This window comes from Antennarius striatus, chromosome 18, assembly GCF_040054535.1.
Source record: "Antennarius striatus isolate MH-2024 chromosome 18, ASM4005453v1, whole genome shotgun sequence".
Taxonomy (NCBI): domain Eukaryota; kingdom Metazoa; phylum Chordata; class Actinopteri; order Lophiiformes; family Antennariidae; genus Antennarius; species Antennarius striatus.
The window spans coordinates 1,296,247-1,318,258 of record NC_090793.1 but is presented as its reverse complement, the minus strand read 5'-3'; the positions used below and the strand labels follow the sequence as shown (position 1 = coordinate 1,318,258).

At 43.5% G+C, this 22,012-nt stretch overlaps 1 protein-coding gene across 4 annotated transcripts; it reads left to right on the top strand.

Moving 5' to 3' along the window:
• Positions 1 to 1,001: 1,001 nt before the first annotated feature.
• Positions 1,002 to 13,769, top strand: smg7 (SMG7 nonsense mediated mRNA decay factor). Of its 4 annotated transcripts, none has more exons than XM_068340356.1 (21): positions 1,002 to 1,113; positions 1,885 to 1,916; positions 3,020 to 3,137; positions 3,233 to 3,365; positions 3,774 to 3,945; positions 4,024 to 4,095; positions 4,224 to 4,374; positions 4,496 to 4,631; positions 4,741 to 4,900; positions 5,076 to 5,235; positions 5,325 to 5,395; positions 5,518 to 5,578; positions 5,662 to 5,781; positions 5,863 to 6,292; positions 6,369 to 6,510; positions 6,610 to 7,019; positions 7,768 to 8,127; positions 10,108 to 10,197; positions 10,429 to 10,582; positions 10,659 to 10,829; positions 10,915 to 13,769. In XM_068340356.1, exons 1-21 carry the CDS (start codon positions 1,088 to 1,090, stop codon positions 11,175 to 11,177), a joined length of 3,432 nt encoding a protein of 1,143 aa, XP_068196457.1. In that variant the 5' UTR covers positions 1,002 to 1,087; the 3' UTR covers positions 11,178 to 13,769. The 4 variants fall into 4 exon arrangements, with proteins under 4 accessions (XP_068196457.1, XP_068196456.1, XP_068196458.1 ...); XM_068340355.1 differs by having other exon boundaries at positions 7,765 to 8,127; XM_068340357.1 differs by lacking the exons at positions 10,108 to 10,197; positions 10,429 to 10,582; positions 10,659 to 10,829; positions 10,915 to 13,769 and adding an exon at positions 8,396 to 9,606 and having other exon boundaries at positions 7,765 to 8,127.
• The last annotated feature ends 8,243 nt before the right edge of the window (positions 13,770 to 22,012 follow it).

Genomic DNA, 22,012 nt, shown 5'->3' with positions numbered 1-22,012 from the left:
CATCAGTAGAAATTGAAAGGTTTGATTCCCATTTGCCTGATGGGATACACTCACGCGCCTGTCTGTCTGTACTGATATCATAGATGTTAGATATATGTTCATAGATATTGTTCTCTTTGGGTTCTTCAGTTTCCTCTAACCTCCAAAAACAGACCCTGAGGTGAATTGATCGTTCCACATTGCCCATTGGTGTGAATGTGTGTGAGTGGATGTTTATTTACCATGTGGCTCCGCAGGGCTCTGGCGTCGTACTCGGAGTGTCCCCCGCATCTTTGCCCACAAGTCAGCTGGGACAGGCTCGAGCAACCCCCGCGAACCGCCAAAGACGGAACAAGCTATAGAAAATAAAATGAATGAATGAATGAATGAATGTAGCTGAAACTACAGTGTCAAATTAAATATTACACATTACACAACATATTTAGTGATTAAAGGTAATGATTGAACAGACTAGGAACAAATTTGTTTATATTTTAAATTCCTACGTTTCCTATGATCCCAGAAGCTTGATTCATATATGTACAAAGTATCGATTTAACATTATAATTGGTAAATATGAAATAGACTCTAACAAATAGAGAACCACTGAACTCTGCTTTGTGTGGTTTACAAATGTTTTGGTTACATTGTCGTCTCCATGATAAGAGACCTTTTACACTCAATTATATTGTGTTTTAATGACTTATTAAGAATGCTTTTATTTGTCAACGACACAACACAGATTTTAACTCAAGTATTTTATTTTATTTATTTATTTAATGTTTTTTTTAAAAATACGTTTGTTTTTTAATAACACAACAAAGATTTTGACTGAAGTGTTTTTCTAAATGATTTTTAAAAATTTATATTAAATAATTATGATTTTTTTTAAAAAGCAAAAACAAATTTTCTTCTTCTTCTTTCTTCTCTTTTACGCTTTCTTCTTCTTGTACTTCCGGCTCCGCCCACTCCCCCCTCTCCCCTCTCCCCCCGCCTGTTCTTCAACTCCTCCCACTCCGGGCCCTCTCTCAGACAGTAACAATATGGCGCCGGAAGGAGCGCTAGCTTCTGGACCAGTCGTTGTCTGACCGACTGGCGATACGGCAGTATGAACCTCTGCGCACAGTATCTACGGTAGGGTCGCTCCGGTATCACCCGGCCGTCCAGCCGACGTTACCGGAGCTGTTAGTCCCCGTTATTTCAAACCAACAGGTGGATTGTTTTGTTAGGCAGCTAATGCTAAAGCTAGCTGACTTGGGGGACCACCCCCTTACTACGTTAGCGCTAGCTAGCTACTCATATCAACAAACAGCCGATGCTAGTCATAAATTGGACGTTGTTGTTGAATTCTCTTACACACATGAGTGTATTTAATGTTTTCTGTCACTATTACTTAGATTTGTTGTTTACCCGCCACAGAAAGACGCGCTGCTCTGTGTTGTTGCTAGTTAGCATTAGCTTACTGGCGTCTTTCTGCGTATGTCAGGTTAGCAGAAGCGAGCCGACGCTGCTCCATGTTCAGTGTGGTGTGGCTTCTTTTTAATTTTTATTTCACACCTGGTTAGTGGTTTAAGTTAAAAGTAGTAACGTAAGCTCATCGACAAGGTGACACAAACATGGCTGGTAGCTGTTGTTAGCTAGCTGACGGGTTGTTTGTAGCGTTAGCCGAGTCATTGGTCGTCCTGTGGATCCTGAGGATGGTTGACACGAGGTGATCTCTGTTGTCTTCTTGACACCTGAGACCTGCTGTTAAATGTATTGATGAAGTGGTTTCCATTCACGGTGGCGTCACCGTCAGGTTCCGGTTTCTGTGTGGACAGGAGCTCCTGTTGTTAGCATGTTGCTGTGTGTTTATGTCTCAGGTGGAGCAATCTAACCTCCTCCTCTCTGTTTACATCCGAGCAGACAGGCAGAGGCCCTGAAGGCTGACATGACAGGTAGGTCAGCGCCATCAGATCACACATTACATACCTACAAGCACCCACGACCACCTACATTCAACAGGCTGCTGTGTCGTTCACACGTGGAGACATTCCCTGCTTCCATTCCTCCTCTCAGATCTGATCTGTTGTTCTAAACTGTTGATGTTTGTGATCAGTGTTGAGTTGTTCTTTACATGATGAAAAGCATCACGTTGATCATCAAAACGAAAGAAATAGTGAGACACACGCTTACTTCTTGCGCTGCTTTATTATAACATTTGCAGCCTCGCACCTCAGTAATTTCCATATTTCATTTTGTGCATCGTTGCTGATAAAGCGTAGACTTTAAACTACAACAGAAAATCCCGTTTCTGTTCAAGCTGCTCGTCCATCAGCAGGAATCGGACGCAAGGTATTAAACTGAAACTGATATGACATCAGATTACATGTGATTTTTTTTCTATTCGCACTGTACTGCTAATAAAAACAAAAGCCCGGCTGAATCATGTGTCAACTGAGACACAATACGACTGTCGCTGCTGTCATTTAATAGCCAGATGTCACACTGCGTACTGCTGTGTGTGAAAGCACGACGCGCTGGACGGCGCTCTGACGCTCGATTAGTTCAGAGTAAACCAACAAAGGCATCGCTGCTGCCTGATCTCTGTGTAACAGCAGCCAGAGATTTTATACAAAAAAAAAAATTGAAACAAGTGTGAGCGTCGTGTGTGTGAGAACGGATACTGAACAATTAATTCTATGTCGTCAGTTTGGAGCTGATAAAGCAGATTTGTTCCGTGTATCGTCTCATTAGAGCTGCAGGATATCAGGTATTTCAGTAATCGAGTATTCAGGTACTATTTCTGGAGTCATTTGTGTTTGGCTCTGGTTAAATCCTGAAGAGGCAGACTACAGACAAATCAGTCAGAACGTTAATGTCACATAAACTCAACTTTTTCTGCCTGGATCCTCATCAACACACTGGCAGCTTTGTGGATCGCTGTTGTTGTTGTTGTTTGTGTTCCTGTTAGTGGTGCGTGATGGGCGGGGCTTGGCGGCGCTCCTCAGATGTTTTTCAAACCGGTTTGGTTGCTCAGGCGTCTACTTTCCCTCTTCAGATTCGAAGCTGGGCGCAGCAGAGGTGTGGACGTCTCGACAGGCGCTGCAGGACCTGTACCAGAAGATGCTGGTGACGGACCTGGAATATGCTCTGGACAAGAAAGTGGAGCAGGACCTGTAAGCTTCCTCCACCTGAAAACCAAACCATTAACGGATCCGTGCGGCGTCGGTGTTTGACGTCAAGACGTGTGGGTCTTGTTTTTTTTTCCCAGGTGGAATCATGCGTTTAAGAACCAGATCACCACGCTGCAGAGCCAGGCCAAGAACCGGGCCAACCCCAACCGCAGCGACGTCCAGGCCAACCTGTCGCTGTTTCTGGAGGCAGCTAGCGGTTTCTACACACAGGTACCGTTTACATTGACGTATAATCCACAATTCTGCTTTCTTTACCTTTCTTGGTGGAACTGGTTTAAATATTTGTCCCAAATATGCTCACACCGCCGCAGCTGTGTCCTCTGAACTTTGTTGAAAGGAGGGTCAAGGGTCAAATAAACTAAATAGACGTGGGAAATACTGTACGTGGTCGTGACAGAAAACGGAGCTGTTCTGGTTTGTCTCGACCTGCAGGAGAGAGCAGCTCATTCTCATATTCCAGGTATAATCTGTCTGGGTGTAGAACACAGCTAGAACCCACAGTATCGATCTGTTCCGTCGCGGTATCGATCCCCCCTCTGAGACAAAATGCAGAACGGAACAGGAAGTGACTGAAATAACCCCGAAGCGTGACCCCCGGTGTGACCCTTTGCTCTCCAGCTGCTGCAGGAGTTGTGCACCGTGTTCAACGTGGACCTGCCCTGTCGGGTCAAGTCGTCTCAACTCGGCATCATCAGCAATAAGCAGATCGGTGGCGGCGCCATCGTCACGCCGCAGCCCAGCTCCTGCTCCTACATCTGCCAGCACTGCCTCGTCCACCTGGGGGACATAGGTGAGTCACGGCGGCTCCGCTGGGGGGGTCCTCAGGCATCACGTGTGCGAGACTCACCCCGCTGTTTCTGTCTTTCAGCGCGTTACCGTAACCAGACCAGCCAGGCGGAGTCGTACTACCGACACGCGGCTCAGCTGGTCCCGTCAAACGGTGAGTGGGACTCAAACAAAAGGAAACGTTTCATCCCCTCAAATCCAATCAGAACCGGTTTTCTCCGGCGGCCATAATTGTAGTTTTTTCACGTAGGAGGTGTGAGTTTCCTCTGCGTCCCTTTGCAGGTCAGCCGTACAACCAGTTGGCCATCCTGGCGTCTTCTAAAGGAGATCACCTCACCACCATCTTCTACTACTGCCGCAGCATCGCGGTCAAGTTCCCCTTCCCAGCAGCCTCCACCAACCTGCAGAAGGCGCTGTCCAAGGCTCTGGAGAGGTTCGTGTGGGCCAATCAGAGAAAAGAGGATAAAATCCACACAAAATGTTCATTTAAAGAACAAAACTGTGAGTCCGGTGTTTCTACGTTTTGCTTAAAACACATCCTTGTGTTTATGCAGCCGAGATGAGGTGAAAACCAAGTGGAGCGTGTCGGATTTTATCAGGGCCTTCATCAAGTTTCACGGTCACGTCTACCTGAGCAAGAGTCTGGACAAACTGGACACGCTGAGGGAGAAACTGGAGGAGCAGTTTCAGGTAGAACGAAACCACAGATTAGTCGCTCGTTCACGGCTGCCTTTGATTTGAAAGTGTTTTAACATTGTAATCTGTGTGTGTGTGTGTGTGTGTGTGTGTGTGTGTGCAGAGGCTGATCTTGCAGAAAGCCTTCAGCTCCCAGCAGCTCGTCCACATTACCATCATCAACCTGTTTGAGCTTCATCACCTCAGAGACCTGACGGCGGACGGGGAGCAGAGCTACAGCGGCGAGCAGCAGATCGTCTGGTTCCAGCAGCTCGGACTCTTCAGTGAGAACCGTTACCACCACCATCATCATCATCATCTTTCCTGTCACTCTTCGCTGCCCTCTTGTGGTCGTATCGACGCCCGACGTTTGGAATCACATCTGAAACTGATTCCAAATGAGGCGTCAGCCGGCTGATGATTGGCTGGTTGCTCATCTTCCACTTCCTGTCCCCTCAGTGTCCTTCCTGGGCGTGATGTTCAGCCGCGCGCTGCTCAACAAGAACCGCGGGGAGGAGATCATGGGCGAGTGTCCGCTGCCCGCCATCAAGGTTTCTCTGGACTGGCTCAAGCTGAGGCCCAGCATCTTCCTGGAGGCTGCCGTCGACAAGCGGCAGTAGTAAGTCTTCTCCGCTCACAGCCGCCGCCCAGATGTGTGTTGTTGATTAAGCCCCGCCCACCTGTTGAGCTTCTCTTCCTGTCTGTCAGCATCTGGCCCTGGCTGGTCTCCATCCTCAACAGCTTCCAGCCCAAGGAGGACGACGTCACGTGTTCCTCAGGTGAGACACAGGAGGTTCACGTGGGTTCTGATCGGTGTGTGTGTGTGTGTGTGTGTGTGTGTGTGTGAGAGGTGTTTACAACTGTTTTAACTTTGTTTTGTTTGTTTGTTTGTCCTCTTCAGCGACGCCGCTGCCCGAGGAGTTTGAGCTACAGGGTTTCTTGGCTCTCCGGCCGGCTCTCAGGTACCGATACTCAACGCTCAGCAGAATGATGGACGTTCAGTCCTGACGGGACGCTGAAGGGATTGTTTTTTTGTCTCTTTCAGGTCCTTGGACTTCACCAAGGGCCATCAGGGAATCCTGGTGGACAGGGACGGGCTGCCGGTCCACACACGCCACCAGAGACTCATCAGTCTGGGCAAATGGGTGGCCGACAACCAGCCGGGGTGAGCGGTCGCACGTCGGGTCGGAGGCGTTCCGTGAGCGCGCGGCTGCAGCCGTTCATCGCCTTCTTGTTGTCCCTGCAGGTTGATCCAGTGCAGAGCGAGCGAAGACGGCCTCCTCGTCTTCATCACCGACATTCCGGAGCGAGACATCGAGGAGCCGCAGGAGAAGGAGGCGCCGGTGCTGCAGGAGTCATCCAACGGCGAGCAGACGCCCAACGTGGGCGGATACCCGGGGCTGAAGTCGGTGCTGCTGGCGGAGAAGACGCAGAGCTCCTGGCCCGACGGCGTCGGCGGCGAGCGACCCTTCACCACCGCCAAGGAGAACATCAAACCGCGGGAGCCGAGCCGCGACGCAACGCGGAACCACCTCCTGAAGGACGGCGGCAAGGAGCGGCGAGACTTCAACAAAGGCAACGGCGTTCCTGGGAAAGCAGAGCTGAAGAGGGACGGGAAGAGGAAGAGCGAGCTGAAGAAAGTCTGCCACGACAAAACCGCCGACGCTTTGAAACAGGTGCGATCATGTGACCTCTCGTGTGACGCAGCGGTCGTTTCGGCGTTTTCACGAGTCGTCCGTCGGACTTTTTCAGGTGAAGGCGCAGAGCGAGCTGAGGAAGACTCCGGTGTCCGAAGCCAAGAAGAGTCCCGTCACTCAGACCCAAACCAACTGCTCCTCCCAGTTCATTCCCATCCATCACCACGGCGCGTTCCCGCCGTTACCCAGCAGGCCCGGTAAACACGCCGACACCGCCGATGAGTCGATCGATGAGTCAGCGACGCTGGTTTTACAGGAAATAAGTCAGAATTCTGTTTTTTTTGTTTCTTCTGCAGGCTTCCCCCCGTCGGCCTACGTCATCCCCCCCGCCGTGGCCTTCCCGGGCCTCCAGGGCTTCACCTTCTCCCCGGGGGTGTCCGTTCCCGGCCCCTTCCTCCAGCAGGGCGTCCACACGCAGGCCGGCGCCCAGGCCGGGAAACCGTCCCACATTCCCTACAGTCAGCAGAGACCCTCCGGCCCCTGTCCAGGTCAGGGGCCCGGGTCCTCTGGCCAGGGCCCGGGACCCATGAACCAGGGCCCCCCTCAGGGGCAGCAGCCACAGAACCAGCCACCTTCCCAGCAGGCTTTGCAGCAGTCAGTCCAGCTGCAGGTTCAGGCAATGAGTCAGCAGCAGCAGTCTCCCACCAAACCGGTCCAGCAGGTCACCATGGGGAAGAGTCCACCGCACCACCCGGGGCTGCAGCAGGTCTGTGTGTGTGTGTGTGTGTGTGTGTGTGTGTGGGGGGGGGGGGTTAAAGCTGTCAAACCCATCACTACACGGTAATACACTGAGTTCAAACCTTAGTAGTAAAATCAGTCCAGGATTATTATTATTATTATTATTATTATTATTATTATTTTTAATTTATTTTTATTTTTATTATCATTACTATTATTATCATTACTACTATTATTATTATTGTTATTACTATTATTGTCATTACTACTGTTATTATCGTCATTACTATTATTATTTTATTGTTATTAATTTATTACTGTATTATTATTACTAGTTTATTATTATTACTATCATTACTACTGTTATCATAATGATTATTATTATTGTTACTATTACTATTATCCTTACTATTATTATCATGGTTATTATTTTTTATTATTATTACTATTATTATTACTGTTATTGTCTTTACTAGTTTATTATTATTATTGTTATTGCTGTTATTATTATTCTGTGTGGATCATGTTTGTATCTAGCATCATGTATTTGTTCCTGCAGGCATTGACCACAAGCTAAAGCTAACGCTAAAGCAGAGTCCATCCTGAGGGTCTAATTATTGTTACAACCCTTTAAGAGAAAAAAGAAAAAAGAAAAATTGCAATCATAAAACGTGAAACTGCGAGGTCTCAAAAGGGATCGACCGCTGCAGGTCCTGTTGGGTAAAACCCAGGGCGGTAAAACCCACCAGGTGACTGATGTCGTCCCTCCCCAGCAGTTCATGCAGGTCCAGGACCAGCCGGCTCAGATGTGGAACCAGGCCCAGGCTGCTCTGCAGAAGCTGTCCCCTTTACAGATGTCCATGAAGCCCCCCCAGCAGCCCCCCCAGCAGCAGCAGCAGGCGTTCTACATGGCGGCTCAGGACCCCCTCAAGCTGTACGAGCACCAGCTGCAGACCCCCGCCCTCGACAAGAAGATCAAGTACCCCAACGTCAAGATGGACGACTTCTACTGGGAGCCGTCCTACATGATGGGGGAGGGCTTGGCCGTGATGGCGGACCGGATGAAGAGGCCCCCCCCGGGGGGGATCTGCCCCGAGCAGGAACCCCCCGCCGGGACCCGGGGACCCCCATTTGAGGTGAGGAAGTGTTTCTGTTCTGCTTTTCTGTCTTTTTCTCCATCTTTCTCTTTCCTCCAGGAAGTTGAGCGACGTGGAGGGCGGGACTTCCTCTGGTACTTGATCGTGATTGGCTCCTGTGATGTGTTGAACTGATCGCAGCTTCTGTAGCTTTGACCTTTCCTTCTTCTCTGTCTTATCGGCTTGCCTTCTTTCCTCCCTCTTCTTCCTCTTCTTCTATTTTTTGTTCCCCCCCTCCCTCCTTTCTTGTCGCTCCATCTCTCACCAGGACAACAAGAGCTCGCCTCTTCTGCCCCCCGACCTCTTAAAAACTCTAGCAGATTTGGAGGAGGAGGAGCTGGTCTTTACTAAGCCTCCTGATTTCTTCCAGGCCTTGGCCGGCCCTCTTAGCACCGGACCAAACATATTTGTATGTAGCCCTGTCTTCTGCCTCCAACCCCCCCCATGTAGTCCCTTCATCCTCCATCATCACCAGTAGAGTTTAGTCTGCTGTGTCTGTACTGAGAACGTTAATAATAATGAAGGAACTACTCAAAAATCATCTCCAAGTCATTTTAGAAATGCTTCATTCAGCAAAGAGCTTCAAGATTTGTGGATTTTTTTTTTAGAGTAGAAAATGAAAGATTTTAATGTGAAAGTAAAACCTGGAGACACGAGAAACTCAATAGAAAAGTTGTTTAAGATACGAGTCGTGTTTTGGGAAACCACCGCTAGCTGGAGGATGGATACGACATCAGTGAGACCGGATCTCGTTCTTTACCATGCTTTGGCGGATGGATACGACATCAGTGAGACCGGATCTCGTTCTTTACCATGCTTTGGCGGATGGATACGACATCAGTGAGACCGGATCTCGTTCTTTACCTCGTGTTGGCGGATGGGTACAACATCAGTGGGATTGTATCTCGTTCTTTACCACGTGTTGGCGATGGATACATCAGTGAAACCGGATCTTGTGTTGGTGGATGGATACAACATCAGTGAGACCGTATCTCATTCTTTACCACGTGTTGGCGGATGGATACGACATCAGTGAGACTGTATCTCGTTCTTTCCCACGTGTTGGCGGGTGGCTACATCAGTGAAACCGGATCTCGTGTATGCGGATGGATACAACATCAATGAGACAGTATCTCATTCTTTCCCACGTGTTGGCGGGTGGATACATCAGTGAAACCGGATTTCGTGTTGGCGGATGGATACAACATCGGTGAGACCGTATCTCATTCTTTACCACGCGTTGGCAGATGGATACAACATCAGTGAGACCGTATCTCATTCTTTACCACGCGTTGGCGGATGGATACAACATCAGTGAGACCGTATCTCATTCTTTACCACGCGTTGGCAGATGGATACAACATCAGTGAGACCGTATCTCATTCTTTACCACGCGTTGGCGGATGGATACAACATCAGTGAGACCGTATCTCGTTCTCTTTGGTGGAGCTCGTAGCTCGTGTGTTCTTGTGGGGGGTTTTTTTCATTCTTGATCATTGTTTATGTAACTTATATATAATTAATTATACACAGGTAAAGTCTGCGTGTCTATTGGTTGATAGAAATATGTTTCATTAATGATTAGAGGAGATTTGGGTCTTTTTTTCAAGACTGGAACTGATTAAAATGTTAAAGTGATTTTAAATGTTTGACTTCAGCCACAGAACGGATTCAACTCGTATCTCCAGGTTCTACTTATTATTATAGGTTGTTCTCTTTATTTAGCCCCCAAAAAGAAACCTGTCCGTTTTAACGTCTCCTTCACACATTCCATCAGACGTCAGAGACGATGTCGTTGTGTGAATCATTCCTGCAGCCTCAGACAAACCGTCTCCGCGGGCGACGCCCCTTCAGGTCGGGTTCTGGCTGCCGGACTCGATGGATTCTGGTTATTTGGTGCAGAACCGATGAAGACTCAGCTGAGCAGCGTCTGAACGAAGCCGTGACCTCATTCTGCTCTCTCGTTCTTCGTCTCCACAGCTGCCGAACCAGAATCGGATGGAGAGCGGCCCCGAGGTCGTCGGCCAATCATCTTCTCTCCTGTCGCCCATGTCGGGCTTCCCTCTGCAGGTCAGACCCCCCCCCCCCCCCCCAGAGGCCGTTACACCTCCTCTCAGCATCAAATCATCTAGAACCTCAAACGATCACGTTTCAAGATGACCTGAAAAACTCTGAATGAAAAAGTTTTTCAGAGAAGTTGTTAGTTGTGTTTGCAGTAACGCGGTTCAGCCACCAGGTGGTGCTGCAGGTTTTTCTTTGACACTTCCTGCTTGTCTCTGAGCCGTCATGTTCTTCCTGTAGGAGTACAACCAGAACAGCATCTTCAGTCAGGCCTATGGCAAGAATCTGCCCCCCACCTCCAAGCCCGACGCTCCCATGATGCACCAGGAGGCGTCCCTCTACTCCCTTTTTGAAAAAAGCACCCCCTGGTCCCCCTCCCTCCCCGCCAGCTCAGGTACGTCCCACACCTGTGGAAGATATCGACGCTTTGTATTCAGAACCAAACTCTAAAGCTGCGTTCTGATTGGCAGATCACTCCACCCCGGCCAGCCAATCGCCTCACTCGTCCAATCCCAGCAGCCTGCCGTCGTCGCCGCCCACTCACAACCACGGATCCCTCCCCATCTCCAACTTCGGGCCAATCGGAACCCCAGACAGCCGGGACCGGCGGGTGGTGGATCGCTGGAAGGCCGACAAAACCGGTGAGGCGTGGGCGGGGCTTAGAGGGGGCGGGGCTAGATGTCTCCCATCCAGATTCTAACATATGGGCGTGTTCTTGTGTTCCAGGCGCGGTCAGCGGCCTCGGGCTGGACTACCTGCCGACGGCGGCCCCCTCGGACGGCGGCTGGCACCAATCTGGAGCGCCCGGCGGCTCCTGGACCAATCAGGAGTCTCCGATGGAGGAGTCGTCGTCCCCCGCCGGCTTCTTCTCCCAGTCCATCTGGTCCAGCTCCATGATGCAGCCGGGCCAGTCGGCGCTGGAGCAGCTCCTCCTGCAGCAGCAGCAGAAGCAGCAGCGGGGGCACGGCGCCATGAACCCCCCCCACTGAACCAACCGGGGGGCCGCCGGCGGCGCTTTTTTGTGATGTCATCATCGCCACCACCGACAGAAGTTTGACGAAGCTCCAACTACAACGGGAAATTCAACCGGGCGAAGAAACGGTGGAGGCCAAGGGAGGGCGGAGCGACCCCCCCCCCCCACACCCCACCTCCTTCAGGACGTGGCTGAAACATCCACCCCCCACCCCCCACGCCAACCCCCACCGGATGTTGAGGAGCGGCCTCCTGGACCGGAGGGCGCGGTGCCGTGCGTGGGTTCCTTCAACCCACGGGAATCTGATCATTGAGGAACATACCCCCCCCCCCATCCATCCACCCAAAACACCACCAACACCACTATGCCCCCCCCCCACCTCAACAGACGCCACATTTTATCGTGAGTGTCTTGTGAGCATCCAATCGGTTCAAAGAGTGCGAGGACAGTGTGGTGATGGGACTCAAAGGGGGGGCAGGGGGTCCATGTGAGACTCCCGGGGGGGGGGCAAAACTTTCTGATCTCACATTCATTTTCATTACTGAAGAGGAGGAGGAAGGCCCTCTTTCGTTGGGGGGTTGATGGATGAAGGAGCTTATATAATAAGTATATAAGTGGATATATATCGACATAGTTGGACTTTAACGGGCCGCGTCGCCATGACGACGACGGGACACCCCCACCCCACCCCCAGCTGTGCGATCCAGGTGCGTAACGTCGCCTGGCGCCAGAAGAACCGGATGTCAGGTAGGCCCAGTGGGCGTCGGCGAACGCCACGTGTGGGCGGGGCTTAAGAGCGTCAACACCCAATCGCACTTAGGGGATCGTGTTAGCGTTAGCTTGTTAGCTTCGAGACGCAGATATTTAAGAAAAAACAAAACTGTATTTTGTGATTTGTTGGTAGCAGTTTTAGCTTCACCCCGTCCCCCCCAGAGGGGGAATCTGTCTGTTTCGCTTTCTGCTTGAATATTTTCGGAGTTCTCTTCCTACTCCGATTTGTTCTTCCTGCTATTTCTTTATTAACTAAGAAAAAAAATTGAAATATATAACCCTGCTCGCTATACTTAACCTGCATTAGCTGTTTTGTTTTTTTTGTTGATCACATTCTGCCTTTTTACTCGTTTTTGAGCAGCTGATCGCCGTCCCGTTACTTTTGGCCGCGGACAGACGGGCGTTCGCGTGTTTAGTCGGCTTCAGCCGGAATGTTTTCCGCTATCTTTTGCTTCGATAACCAGCGCAGAACTGTCGGATGGACGTTTTAGGAAGCTTTAGAGCTCCGCCTTTTTTTTGAGTCGTAGTCGACGCCCCCTTTTCAACCTAGACGTTACGAAATGCGCAGGACTCAATGTGTCGATGAAAAGCTCAAGGACTCAAAATGTATCGACGAGAAGCAGCGTTTCTGGACGCTTTTTACTTTTTTCCCCTCGTATCTGATGACCAAACGTCACAAATTATCAGCCAGCGATCGGTCGTGTGAAATTTTATTTGTAGGGAAAAGGTTTCTTGACAATTTTATCGTATCAATGAATAGAGTATAATCAAAAGATTATTGCTGCTGCAGATTTTTGTTACGTTAAGGAAAAAGCCCGTCGATTGACAGTCAAATCTATACCCCGTTAATCATCCGTTGATCGACTCGCATTGTTTTGTCTAAAGCATCAACAAACGAGCGAAGAGACGACTCGATTTCCTCTTTTGTGCTTTTTTTTTGCCCTGCGTTTTGTTTGAAAGGTGTCGACTCGCGGTGGAAAGCATTTGTCTGGTTTTGCGGCTTCGGTGTGAAACAATCAGAAATGGTGAAGTTCGAGTTCTGGAAAGGTTCTGGGGCGGGGAGAGTTCTGGTGGCTTTTTTGTGTGTTTGGGGGGACGTTTAGGACAGTTTGGACTGCAGCACTGTAATTTCCTGTCTAGTTTAAACCAGCACGAAGCTGTTGTTTTCTACCTTCATCGTTTTGGCTCCGCGGGAGTAAAAAAAAAAAGCTTGTTTTTATTTTCCCGCTGGAGGTTTTATTGAAGCAGACTTCATAGAGAAGGGTCTATTTTCCGTGTGATTGTGCTTTTCATGTTGCATTTATAAAATGTATTTGAAAAATAATAAAGATGAAATAGTAACGAATGTGATTTTTGGCCGGGGGGGGTGGGGGGCAATCCGATCCACTTTTGTGGATCCTTTTCGAGCGGGGTCTCCGGTTTCGGTTGCGTTTGTTTTGACCGAGAACCGACTAAAGTGGGATCTGTGGATGACGTTCCCACTGAAGTGGGATCTGTGGATGACGTTCCCACTGAAGTGGGATCTGTGGATGACGTTCTTACTGAAGTGGGATCTGTGGATGACGTTCTTACTGAAGTGGGATCTGTGGATGACGTTCTTACGGAAGTGGGATCTGTGGATGACGTTCCCACTGAAGTGGGATCTGTGGATGACGTTCCCAGTGAAGTGGGATCTGTGGATGACGTTTTCGCTCTGTCAGACGTTTCAGGAGGTTTCAGGTCGGAAACATCAGGACTGAGCTTTGACTTGTGAGGCTTGTTGTGCTTCTGTCTTCTGTGGACGATCAGAACCGGAGGAATCATCCATTAAATAAACGTAAACTGTGTTCTCCCCGAAGTCTGTGTCCTGTTCTTGATTCTGTCACAGGTTTAGAGCCTTTCGCGGACCCGTTTCCAGGAGTAGAGACAGGAAGTACCGCCCTCATTAGATGGTACTTCCTGTCTCTACTCCTTGTTTCGATCAAAAACAAGGATGAAAATTCTCAAAGGTCATTAGAAGATGAAAAATTCAAACCATCTGAACCAATCAGGTTGACACAAACACAAGCAGCACGTGTTGCATTTTGGGATTCTCAGCTAATGGTGTCGCTTCATGAAGTTAATGTTACTGGGATTTAGAACATCAAACCCAACCTGACTGGTTCTGATGCGGTAAAGTAGGAACACGTCTGATTGGCTCTGTTAATGTGAGCAACAGGAAGTGTTTGTATCACCAGGAGGGGGCAGCGAGAGATCAATGCTGTCATTGGTGCTTTGGACTTCCTGCACTGGGAGGTTATTTTAGTCTGAGGTTGGTTCGTATTTGGGTCTCGCCGGCTCTGCTCTTTCCCTCCTGTTTATGGAAACTGTAGGTTCTGTATGAGAAGACGAAGGATCCATGAACCCCGTCGCCGGGAGCAACCAGGGCTTCTGCAGAGACACGGTTGGCACCATTCCTCTGGTCGTTTGTCTGGAAACTTCTTTCTGAATCTGAAAATGTTTATTATCTCAAAGTGTCCAGAGCTCATCCAAAGCTTTTTAATCCAGGTAGGTTTTATACCGTTGACGTCCTAAAATAAAGGATCAGATCAATTGGATTAGAGCAATCTGATCAGATTAGAGATACAGATATTGATGAGCTTTCTTTATTGAATTGAAAGATTTTCTATTTTCTAGTGAGACATCCATCAGCGATTGATTGTAATATTCGCCGCTATGCAGACAATACTCCGTTATACCCAGTTTGAAATGATATTCGATGTAGGTGCTTTTTGGAGGGGGAGGGGTTTATCTCATTTTAACCAATCAGCACTGAGGAACATGTCCATCCCAGTGATGGAAGTCGACTCTTATTTAAGGTCAGTCTTATGATAATTCCTGGATTTGAAATCTGAAGGACGTTTTTGTGGATATTTTCCTTTTGCATATTTCATGGGTGGATGTACATTATTTTATTTTTTAACATCTGTTAACAGCATCTTGGAGGGAAAGTTTTTTAGATTGTCATCTAACTTTGGTTGTTTACGTCCAGGTTCCAGAGGTGGATTCTTCAGTTTCTTTAAGGACCGACTCATCGAGTCCATGTGGACTTTAAATGAAACGGACCCAGAAACAGACCGGACAAAAACTGTCAGGTGAGTTTTGAAGGATAAAAACCAATCGAGCAGAGTGTTAATATGTTGCTGTGTGGAAATAAAACGTTCTAGAGTCGTTAGTGTCAGTTCACTGAACTTTAATTCACCATCTGAATCAGTTTGACCATAAAAACTGGTTTCATTAGTTCACACTGTAAAAAATGTCAACAGAAGTTTGTTGTAGTTCGGTGTAACTCGTGATTCACCTGAACTCATGCAGGCTGGAGACTCAACATCTGTAAAGAGAAATAACAATTTAAAAAATTTAAAAAAAGTCGAAAATAAGAAAATATCTATGAGGAACACTTATAGGATGAGAATTAGCATTTATAATAAAACAAGATCAAACAAACGTAAGCAAAAAGAGACACAACAACAAGTCAGCAAGCAATCTGTGAAATATCACCGTATGTTAGAATAAACATTTATATGAAGAAGAGTTTATCGGTTAAGTGGATAAACACAAACGAGACTGAGATCAGCTTCAGAATTCCACGTGAAACACGTTAAATGCGGCGTCGTGTGTGTGCAGAGGTTTTTGTCACGGCGTTCGCTGCAGTGTGACAAGCCAGGGCTCCAACCGGCTTTATTTCGGCAGCGGAGTTCGTTTGACAGTCGAAGCTGGTAAGAATAATAATTTTCACGAGATGAGTGGAATTTTAATTTTGATTTTACGGCAGGAAGAGGTAGATATAGAATAAAAATGAATGTTATAAATAAAAAAGACAATAGAAACAAAAAAACATCACAATTCCTCATCATAATGTGATATTATTTGGGACATGAGAACATGGCATTTTATCACAGTTTACATTTTAATCTGAAAAGGTATCAAACAGAAAAAAACATAGATTTAGAATGAGAGATATGGTCAAAATTAAGGAAGCCCATTCTTGCCAAAATTAAAGTTAAAAAAAAAAAGAAGATTTTAAAGATCGGTGATTAAATTGAAAAATAAATTAGTTGATTGATCGAGACTAAAGAACATCTTAAAATCACACTTTTGACTAAATATTATGTATTTAATTTGATAAAAATAAGTTTGGTCAATAACTTGCTTTATATATATATTTACATATATATCATACAGCGATATATATACATCTATATATATGATTAATCGCTTGCATTAAGTGTTGAGTGTGTGTGTGGGGTTTTTGTATGGGTGTGTGTGGCGGTGTGTATGCAACTGGAAACACTCTGATCTTCGGCGGCGGAACGAAACTCACCGTGTCGACAGGTCGGTGATCAGAATGAATCTTTAACGCAGTAAAGTTGCGACGTCACAAAACGATCACTTTTTGCACAATGGTGTTTAAGGTGACGTCTGGTTGTCAAGGCAACACAAATAATTTAAACTGACTTTTTTTTCTTTAGATTTTGTTGTGAAAAACATTAGAAAATAGGAATATGAATACAAAGACCAAAACAAATAAATTGGTTTCAGGTTAGTTTTAATGTTTTAATGTGTTTTTATGTTGGAGTTTGTCGGGTTTTTTTACCGAGGCGTTTCTTGTTGTGTGACTGGATCCACAGAAAAGATGATGTTCGGTCCAGGAGTTCGACAAAAAAGAAAAAGACACCAAAAGCAGTGGTTGAAATATATTGAGAGAAAATTGAGAGCAAAACTACAATTAAAATTAAAGTAAAAGAAAATCCTCACAACTGATGTGACGATTGATGAAACATCAGTTTTGATATTTTTGGAGTTTATTCCAGCTTTTTATCACGTTTCCTATTTTTTACAGGGCGGTTCTTCAGACATCAAAGTCTGGAAGTCTGACTTGTTTTTGAACCTTTAATCAGATCAATTTAATCAGATCAACGATGAATCAATGACCCTAAAACCTCCAAAACACAAGAACTTTGTTCATATGTGGAAAAATGTGTAAAAGAACTTTTTCTAGAATGAAATGAAAATAAGTGATGACTTTCCTTTTTCTGAGTTACGTCTGATCGATTTGATCCTCCTGACTTTTTGTCCTGCTGCTTCATGTTGTGTGAATACTGGAAACCAAAAGTTCACTTTTGGAACTGGAACCAGTTTAACCATTGAAACCAGTAAGTCAGCTTTTAATCAATAAATACATTACAGAGATGCGTCTTTAAAATACATTTTATTTGTAATATTCAGATTAACAACAGAATGGAGGAAAATGTATGAATTGTTGAGGGAAGGAGAAAAATCACCCTCAATTTATATTATCTTTATGTGACAAAATTTCAAAAAACTAAACTGTAAGTTTTATTTTTATGCCTCTAAACGCTGAAGTTAGGTTTTTAAAAAACCTAACAGGAAAAAAAGAGATCAACAAAGTTGTGATGGGTTTTTGTTCTGGAACTTCATGTTGTGTGAATACTGGTAGTCGATATAAAGTGATCTTTGGAACTGGAACGAGTTTAACCATTGAAACCAGTAAGTACTGATAAAGATTAAAATAAGAATTGACGTAATTACGGTCTCCTTGAAATTATTGATCATGATCATGCATTTATCATAAACATTAAAAGTAGTTGATAATCAATATTATCTCGAAATTCCAACATTTCCAAAACTACAAATTTGATATTTAGGCTGATGACGCTAAAGTTTCTGTTCGTAAAGTTATATAACGATCAATAATGAAAACAGAATCAACAAAGTTGTGCTGGTTTGTGTTCTGGTGTTTAGTGGTGTGTGACTACTGGTGGTGGAGATAAACTGTTCTTTGGAACTGGAACCAGTTTAACCATTGAAACCAGTAAGTACTGATTCCAGTCCAACATGTCTGTCTTAAAGATAAATGTTAAAACTTTTCAGAAACTTTTTTTTTTTTAAAATCTCTAAACTACTGAAGTTTTGGTCTCATGTAAATATTTCAGAATCTTTCTCAGACTAAACCAGAGTAACATCAGTTCATGTCACTCAAAAAATACTGAATTGATTTGAATTTAACTTTTTTGACGACGTCTCAGGAAAGAATCCATAAATTTTTAAATTAAAAAAATGACGACTAGCTCCACTGGTGATCTTTATGTTTCTCCTGTTCTCTAAACATCTGGGATTTAAACACACAACCAGCAGCTGAACCAGAACAGATGAACCATTAAAACCAGTCAGTACTGGTAAAGATCAAAATTAATATTTATATCAGTGTGTTTCATGTTAAATTATTGATCGTGATCAATGTATTTAATATGAACATTATACTTTGAACAAGTTGGGTTGGTTTGTGTTCTGGTGTTTCATGTTGTGTGAATGTTGGGAATAGAGATAGGATCATCTTTGGAACTGGAACCAGTTTAACCATTGAAACCAGTAAGTACTGATGAAGATCAAAATTAATGATCAAAATTAATATTTACATAATTTATATAATTTTACTTCAAATTATTGATCATGATCATGAACTCATCATGAAAGTTAAAACAGTGAGTATACGAAATAATTCAACGTAAAGTTCCAAATGAGAATATTTCAAAAACTAAAACATAAATTATTTTTATGCTAAAGACGTGGAGTTTCTGTTGTTGTAGATATAAAATAATCAATACTGATCAGAGAAACGAACAAAGTTGTGTTGGTTTGTGTTCTTGTGTTTCATGTTGTGTGAATACTGGAAATAGAGATAAGTTCATCTTTGGAACTGGAACCAGTTTAACCCTTGAAACCAGTAAGTGATGATAAAGATTAAAATAAGAATTGATGTAATTACGGTCTCCTTGAAATTATTGATCATGATCATGCATATATCATAAACATTAAAAGTATTTGATATTCAATATAATCTCGAAATTCCAACATTTCCAAAACTACAAATTTGATATGTATGCTGATGACGCTAAAGTTTCTGTACGTAAAGTTATATAACGATCAATAATGAAAACAGAATCAACAAAGTTGTGCTGGTTTGTGTTCTGGTGTTTACTGGTGTGTGAAAACTGGAGGCTTTGAAAAGTTCATCTTTGGACCTGGAACCAGTTTAACCATTGAAACCAGTAAGTACTGATAAAGATCAAAATTAATAATCAAAATTAATACTTACATAATTTATATAATTTTATTTCAAATTATTAATCATGATCATGAACTCATTATTAAAGTTAAAACAGTGAGTATGAGATAATTCACCGTAAATTTAGAATATCTCCAAATGAGAATATTTTTAAAAATAAAACATTATTTTTTTTTGCTAAAGACGTGGACTTTCTGTTGTTATAGATATAAAATAATCAATACTGATCAGAGAAACGAACAAAGTTGTGCTGGTTTGTGTTCTGGTGTTTCATGTTGTGTGAATCCTGGAGGTAGAGATAAAATGCTCTTTGGGACTGGAACCAGTTTAACCATAGAAACCAGTAAGTGATGATTCAGTCCATCATTATTGATGTTATTGACATCGTCATGGTCACAGGGACATTTTTAATCCCTCAGTTTGTCTGCAGGTTCTGTTTTAGATGAACATCTTCTTGTTTTGTCAAATCAGGCTGAACATTCAGAATCTTTCTCAGACTAATCCAGAGTAACATCAGTTCATTTCACTCAAAAAATACTGAATTGGTCTGAATTTAACTTTTTTGGCGACGTCTCAGGAAATAATCTATAAACTTTTAAATTAAAAAAATGACGACTAGCTCCACTGGTGATCTTTATGTTTCTCCTGTTCTCTAAACATCTGGGATTTAAACACACAACCAGCAGCTGAACCAGAACAGATGAACCATTAAAACCAGTCAGTACTGGTAAAGATCAAAATTAATATTTATATCAGTGTGTTTCATGTTAAATTATTGATCGTGATCAATGTATTTAATATGAACATTATACTTTGAACAAGTTGGGTTGGTTTGTGTTCTGGTGTTTCATGTTGTGTGAATGTTGGGAATAGAGATAGGATCATCTTTGGAACTGGAACCAGTTTAACCATTGAAACCAGTAAGTACTGATGAAGATCAAAATTAATGATCAAAATTAATATTTACATAATTTATATAATTTTACTTCAAATTATTGATCATGATCATGAACTCATCATGAAAGTTAAAACAGTGAGTATACGAAATAATTCAACGTAAAGTTCCAAATGAGAATATTTCAAAAACTAAAACATAAATTATTTTTATGCTAAAGACGTGGAGTTTCTGTTGTTGTAGATATAAAATAATCAATACTGATCAGAGAAACGAACAAAGTTGTGTTGGTTTGTGTTCTTGTGTTTCATGTTGTGTGAATACTGGAAATAGAGATAAGTTCATCTTTGGAACTGGAACCAGTTTAACCCTTGAAACCAGTAAGTGATGATAAAGATTAAAATAAGAATTGATGTAATTACGGTCTCCTTGAAATTATTGATCATGATCATGCATATATCATAAACATTAAAAGTATTTGATATTCAATATAATCTCGAAATTCCAACATTTCCAAAACTACAAATTTGATATGTATGCTGATGACGCTAAAGTTTCTGTACGTAAAGTTATATAACGATCAATAATGAAAACAGAATCAACAAAGTTGTGCTGGTTTGTGTTCTGGTGTTTACTGGTGTGTGAAAACTGGAGGCTTTGAAAAGTTCATCTTTGGACCTGGAACCAGTTTAACCATTGAAACCAGTAAGTACTGATAAAGATCAAAATTAATAATCAAAATTAATACTTACATAATTTATATAATTTTATTTCAAATTATTAATCATGATCATGAACTCATTATTAAAGTTAAAACAGTGAGTATGAGATAATTCACCGTAAATTTAGAATATCTCCAAATGAGAATATTTTTAAAAATAAAACATTATTTTTTTTTGCTAAAGACGTGGACTTTCTGTTGTTATAGATATAAAATAATCAATACTGATCAGAGAAACGAACAAAGTTGTGCTGGTTTGTGTTCTGGTGTTTCATGTTGTGTGAATCCTGGAGGTAGAGATAAAATGCTCTTTGGGACTGGAACCAGTTTAACCATAGAAACCAGTAAGTGATGATTCAGTCCATCATTATTGATGTTATTGACATCGTCATGGTCACAGGGACATTTTTAATCCCTCAGTTTGTCTGCAGGTTCTGTTTTAGATGAACATCTTCTTGTTTTGTCAAATCAGGCTGAACATTCAGAATCTTTCTCAGACTAATCCAGAGTAACATCAGTTCATTTCACTCAAAAAATACTGAATTGGTCTGAATTTAACTTTTTTGGCGACGTCTCAGGAAATAATCTATAAACTTTTAAATTAAAAAAATGACGACTAGCTCCACTGGTGATCTTTATGTTTCTCCTGTTCTCTAAACATCTGGGATTTAAACACACAACCAGCAGCTGAACCAGAACAGATGAACCATTAAAACCAGTCAGTACTGGTAAAGATCAAAATTAATATTTATATCAGTGTGTTTCATGTTAAATTATTGATCGTGATCAATGTATTTAATATGAACATTATACTTTGAACAAGTTGGGTTGGTTTGTGTTCTGGTGTTTCATGTTGTGTGAATGTTGGGAATAGAGATAGGATCATCTTTGGAACTGGAACCAGTTTAACCATTGAAACCAGTAAGTACTGATGAAGATCAAAATTTATGTTCATATAACTTTATTCAACATGAAATTGTTGATCATGTATATATCAAGAACATTAAAAGTGAGAATTTGAGAATCAGCGTTATCTCTGAGTGATAAAATTACAATGAATGAACTAATTTAAAATCTGTATTTTTCTTTTATGCTGATGACGCTGAAGTTTATGTTGTTAAAAACATCAAAAACTAACAGAGAGAAAAAGAGATCAACAAAGTTCTGCTGGTTTGTGTTCTGGTGTTTCATGTTGTGTGAATACTGGTGGTGGATTTAAAATCATATTTGGAACTGGAACCAGTTTAACCATTGAAACCAGTAAGTACTGATAAAGATCAAAATTAATATTTATATTAATAATTGGTATTTGAAATTATTTATCATGCTCACTGCATTCATCAAGAACATTAAAAG

Coding starts and splice junctions, on each gene's coding strand:
- smg7 (XM_068340355.1), top strand. CDS start 1,088: ATGAACCTCTGCGCACAGTATCTACG. Junction 1,917..3,019: donor CCTGAAGGCTGACATGACAG/GTAGGTCAGCGC, acceptor TTCCCTCTTCAG/ATTCGAAGCTGGGCGCAGCA. Junction 10,830..10,914: donor CTGGAAGGCCGACAAAACCG/GTGAGGCGTGGG, acceptor CTTGTGTTCCAG/GCGCGGTCAGCGGCCTCGGG.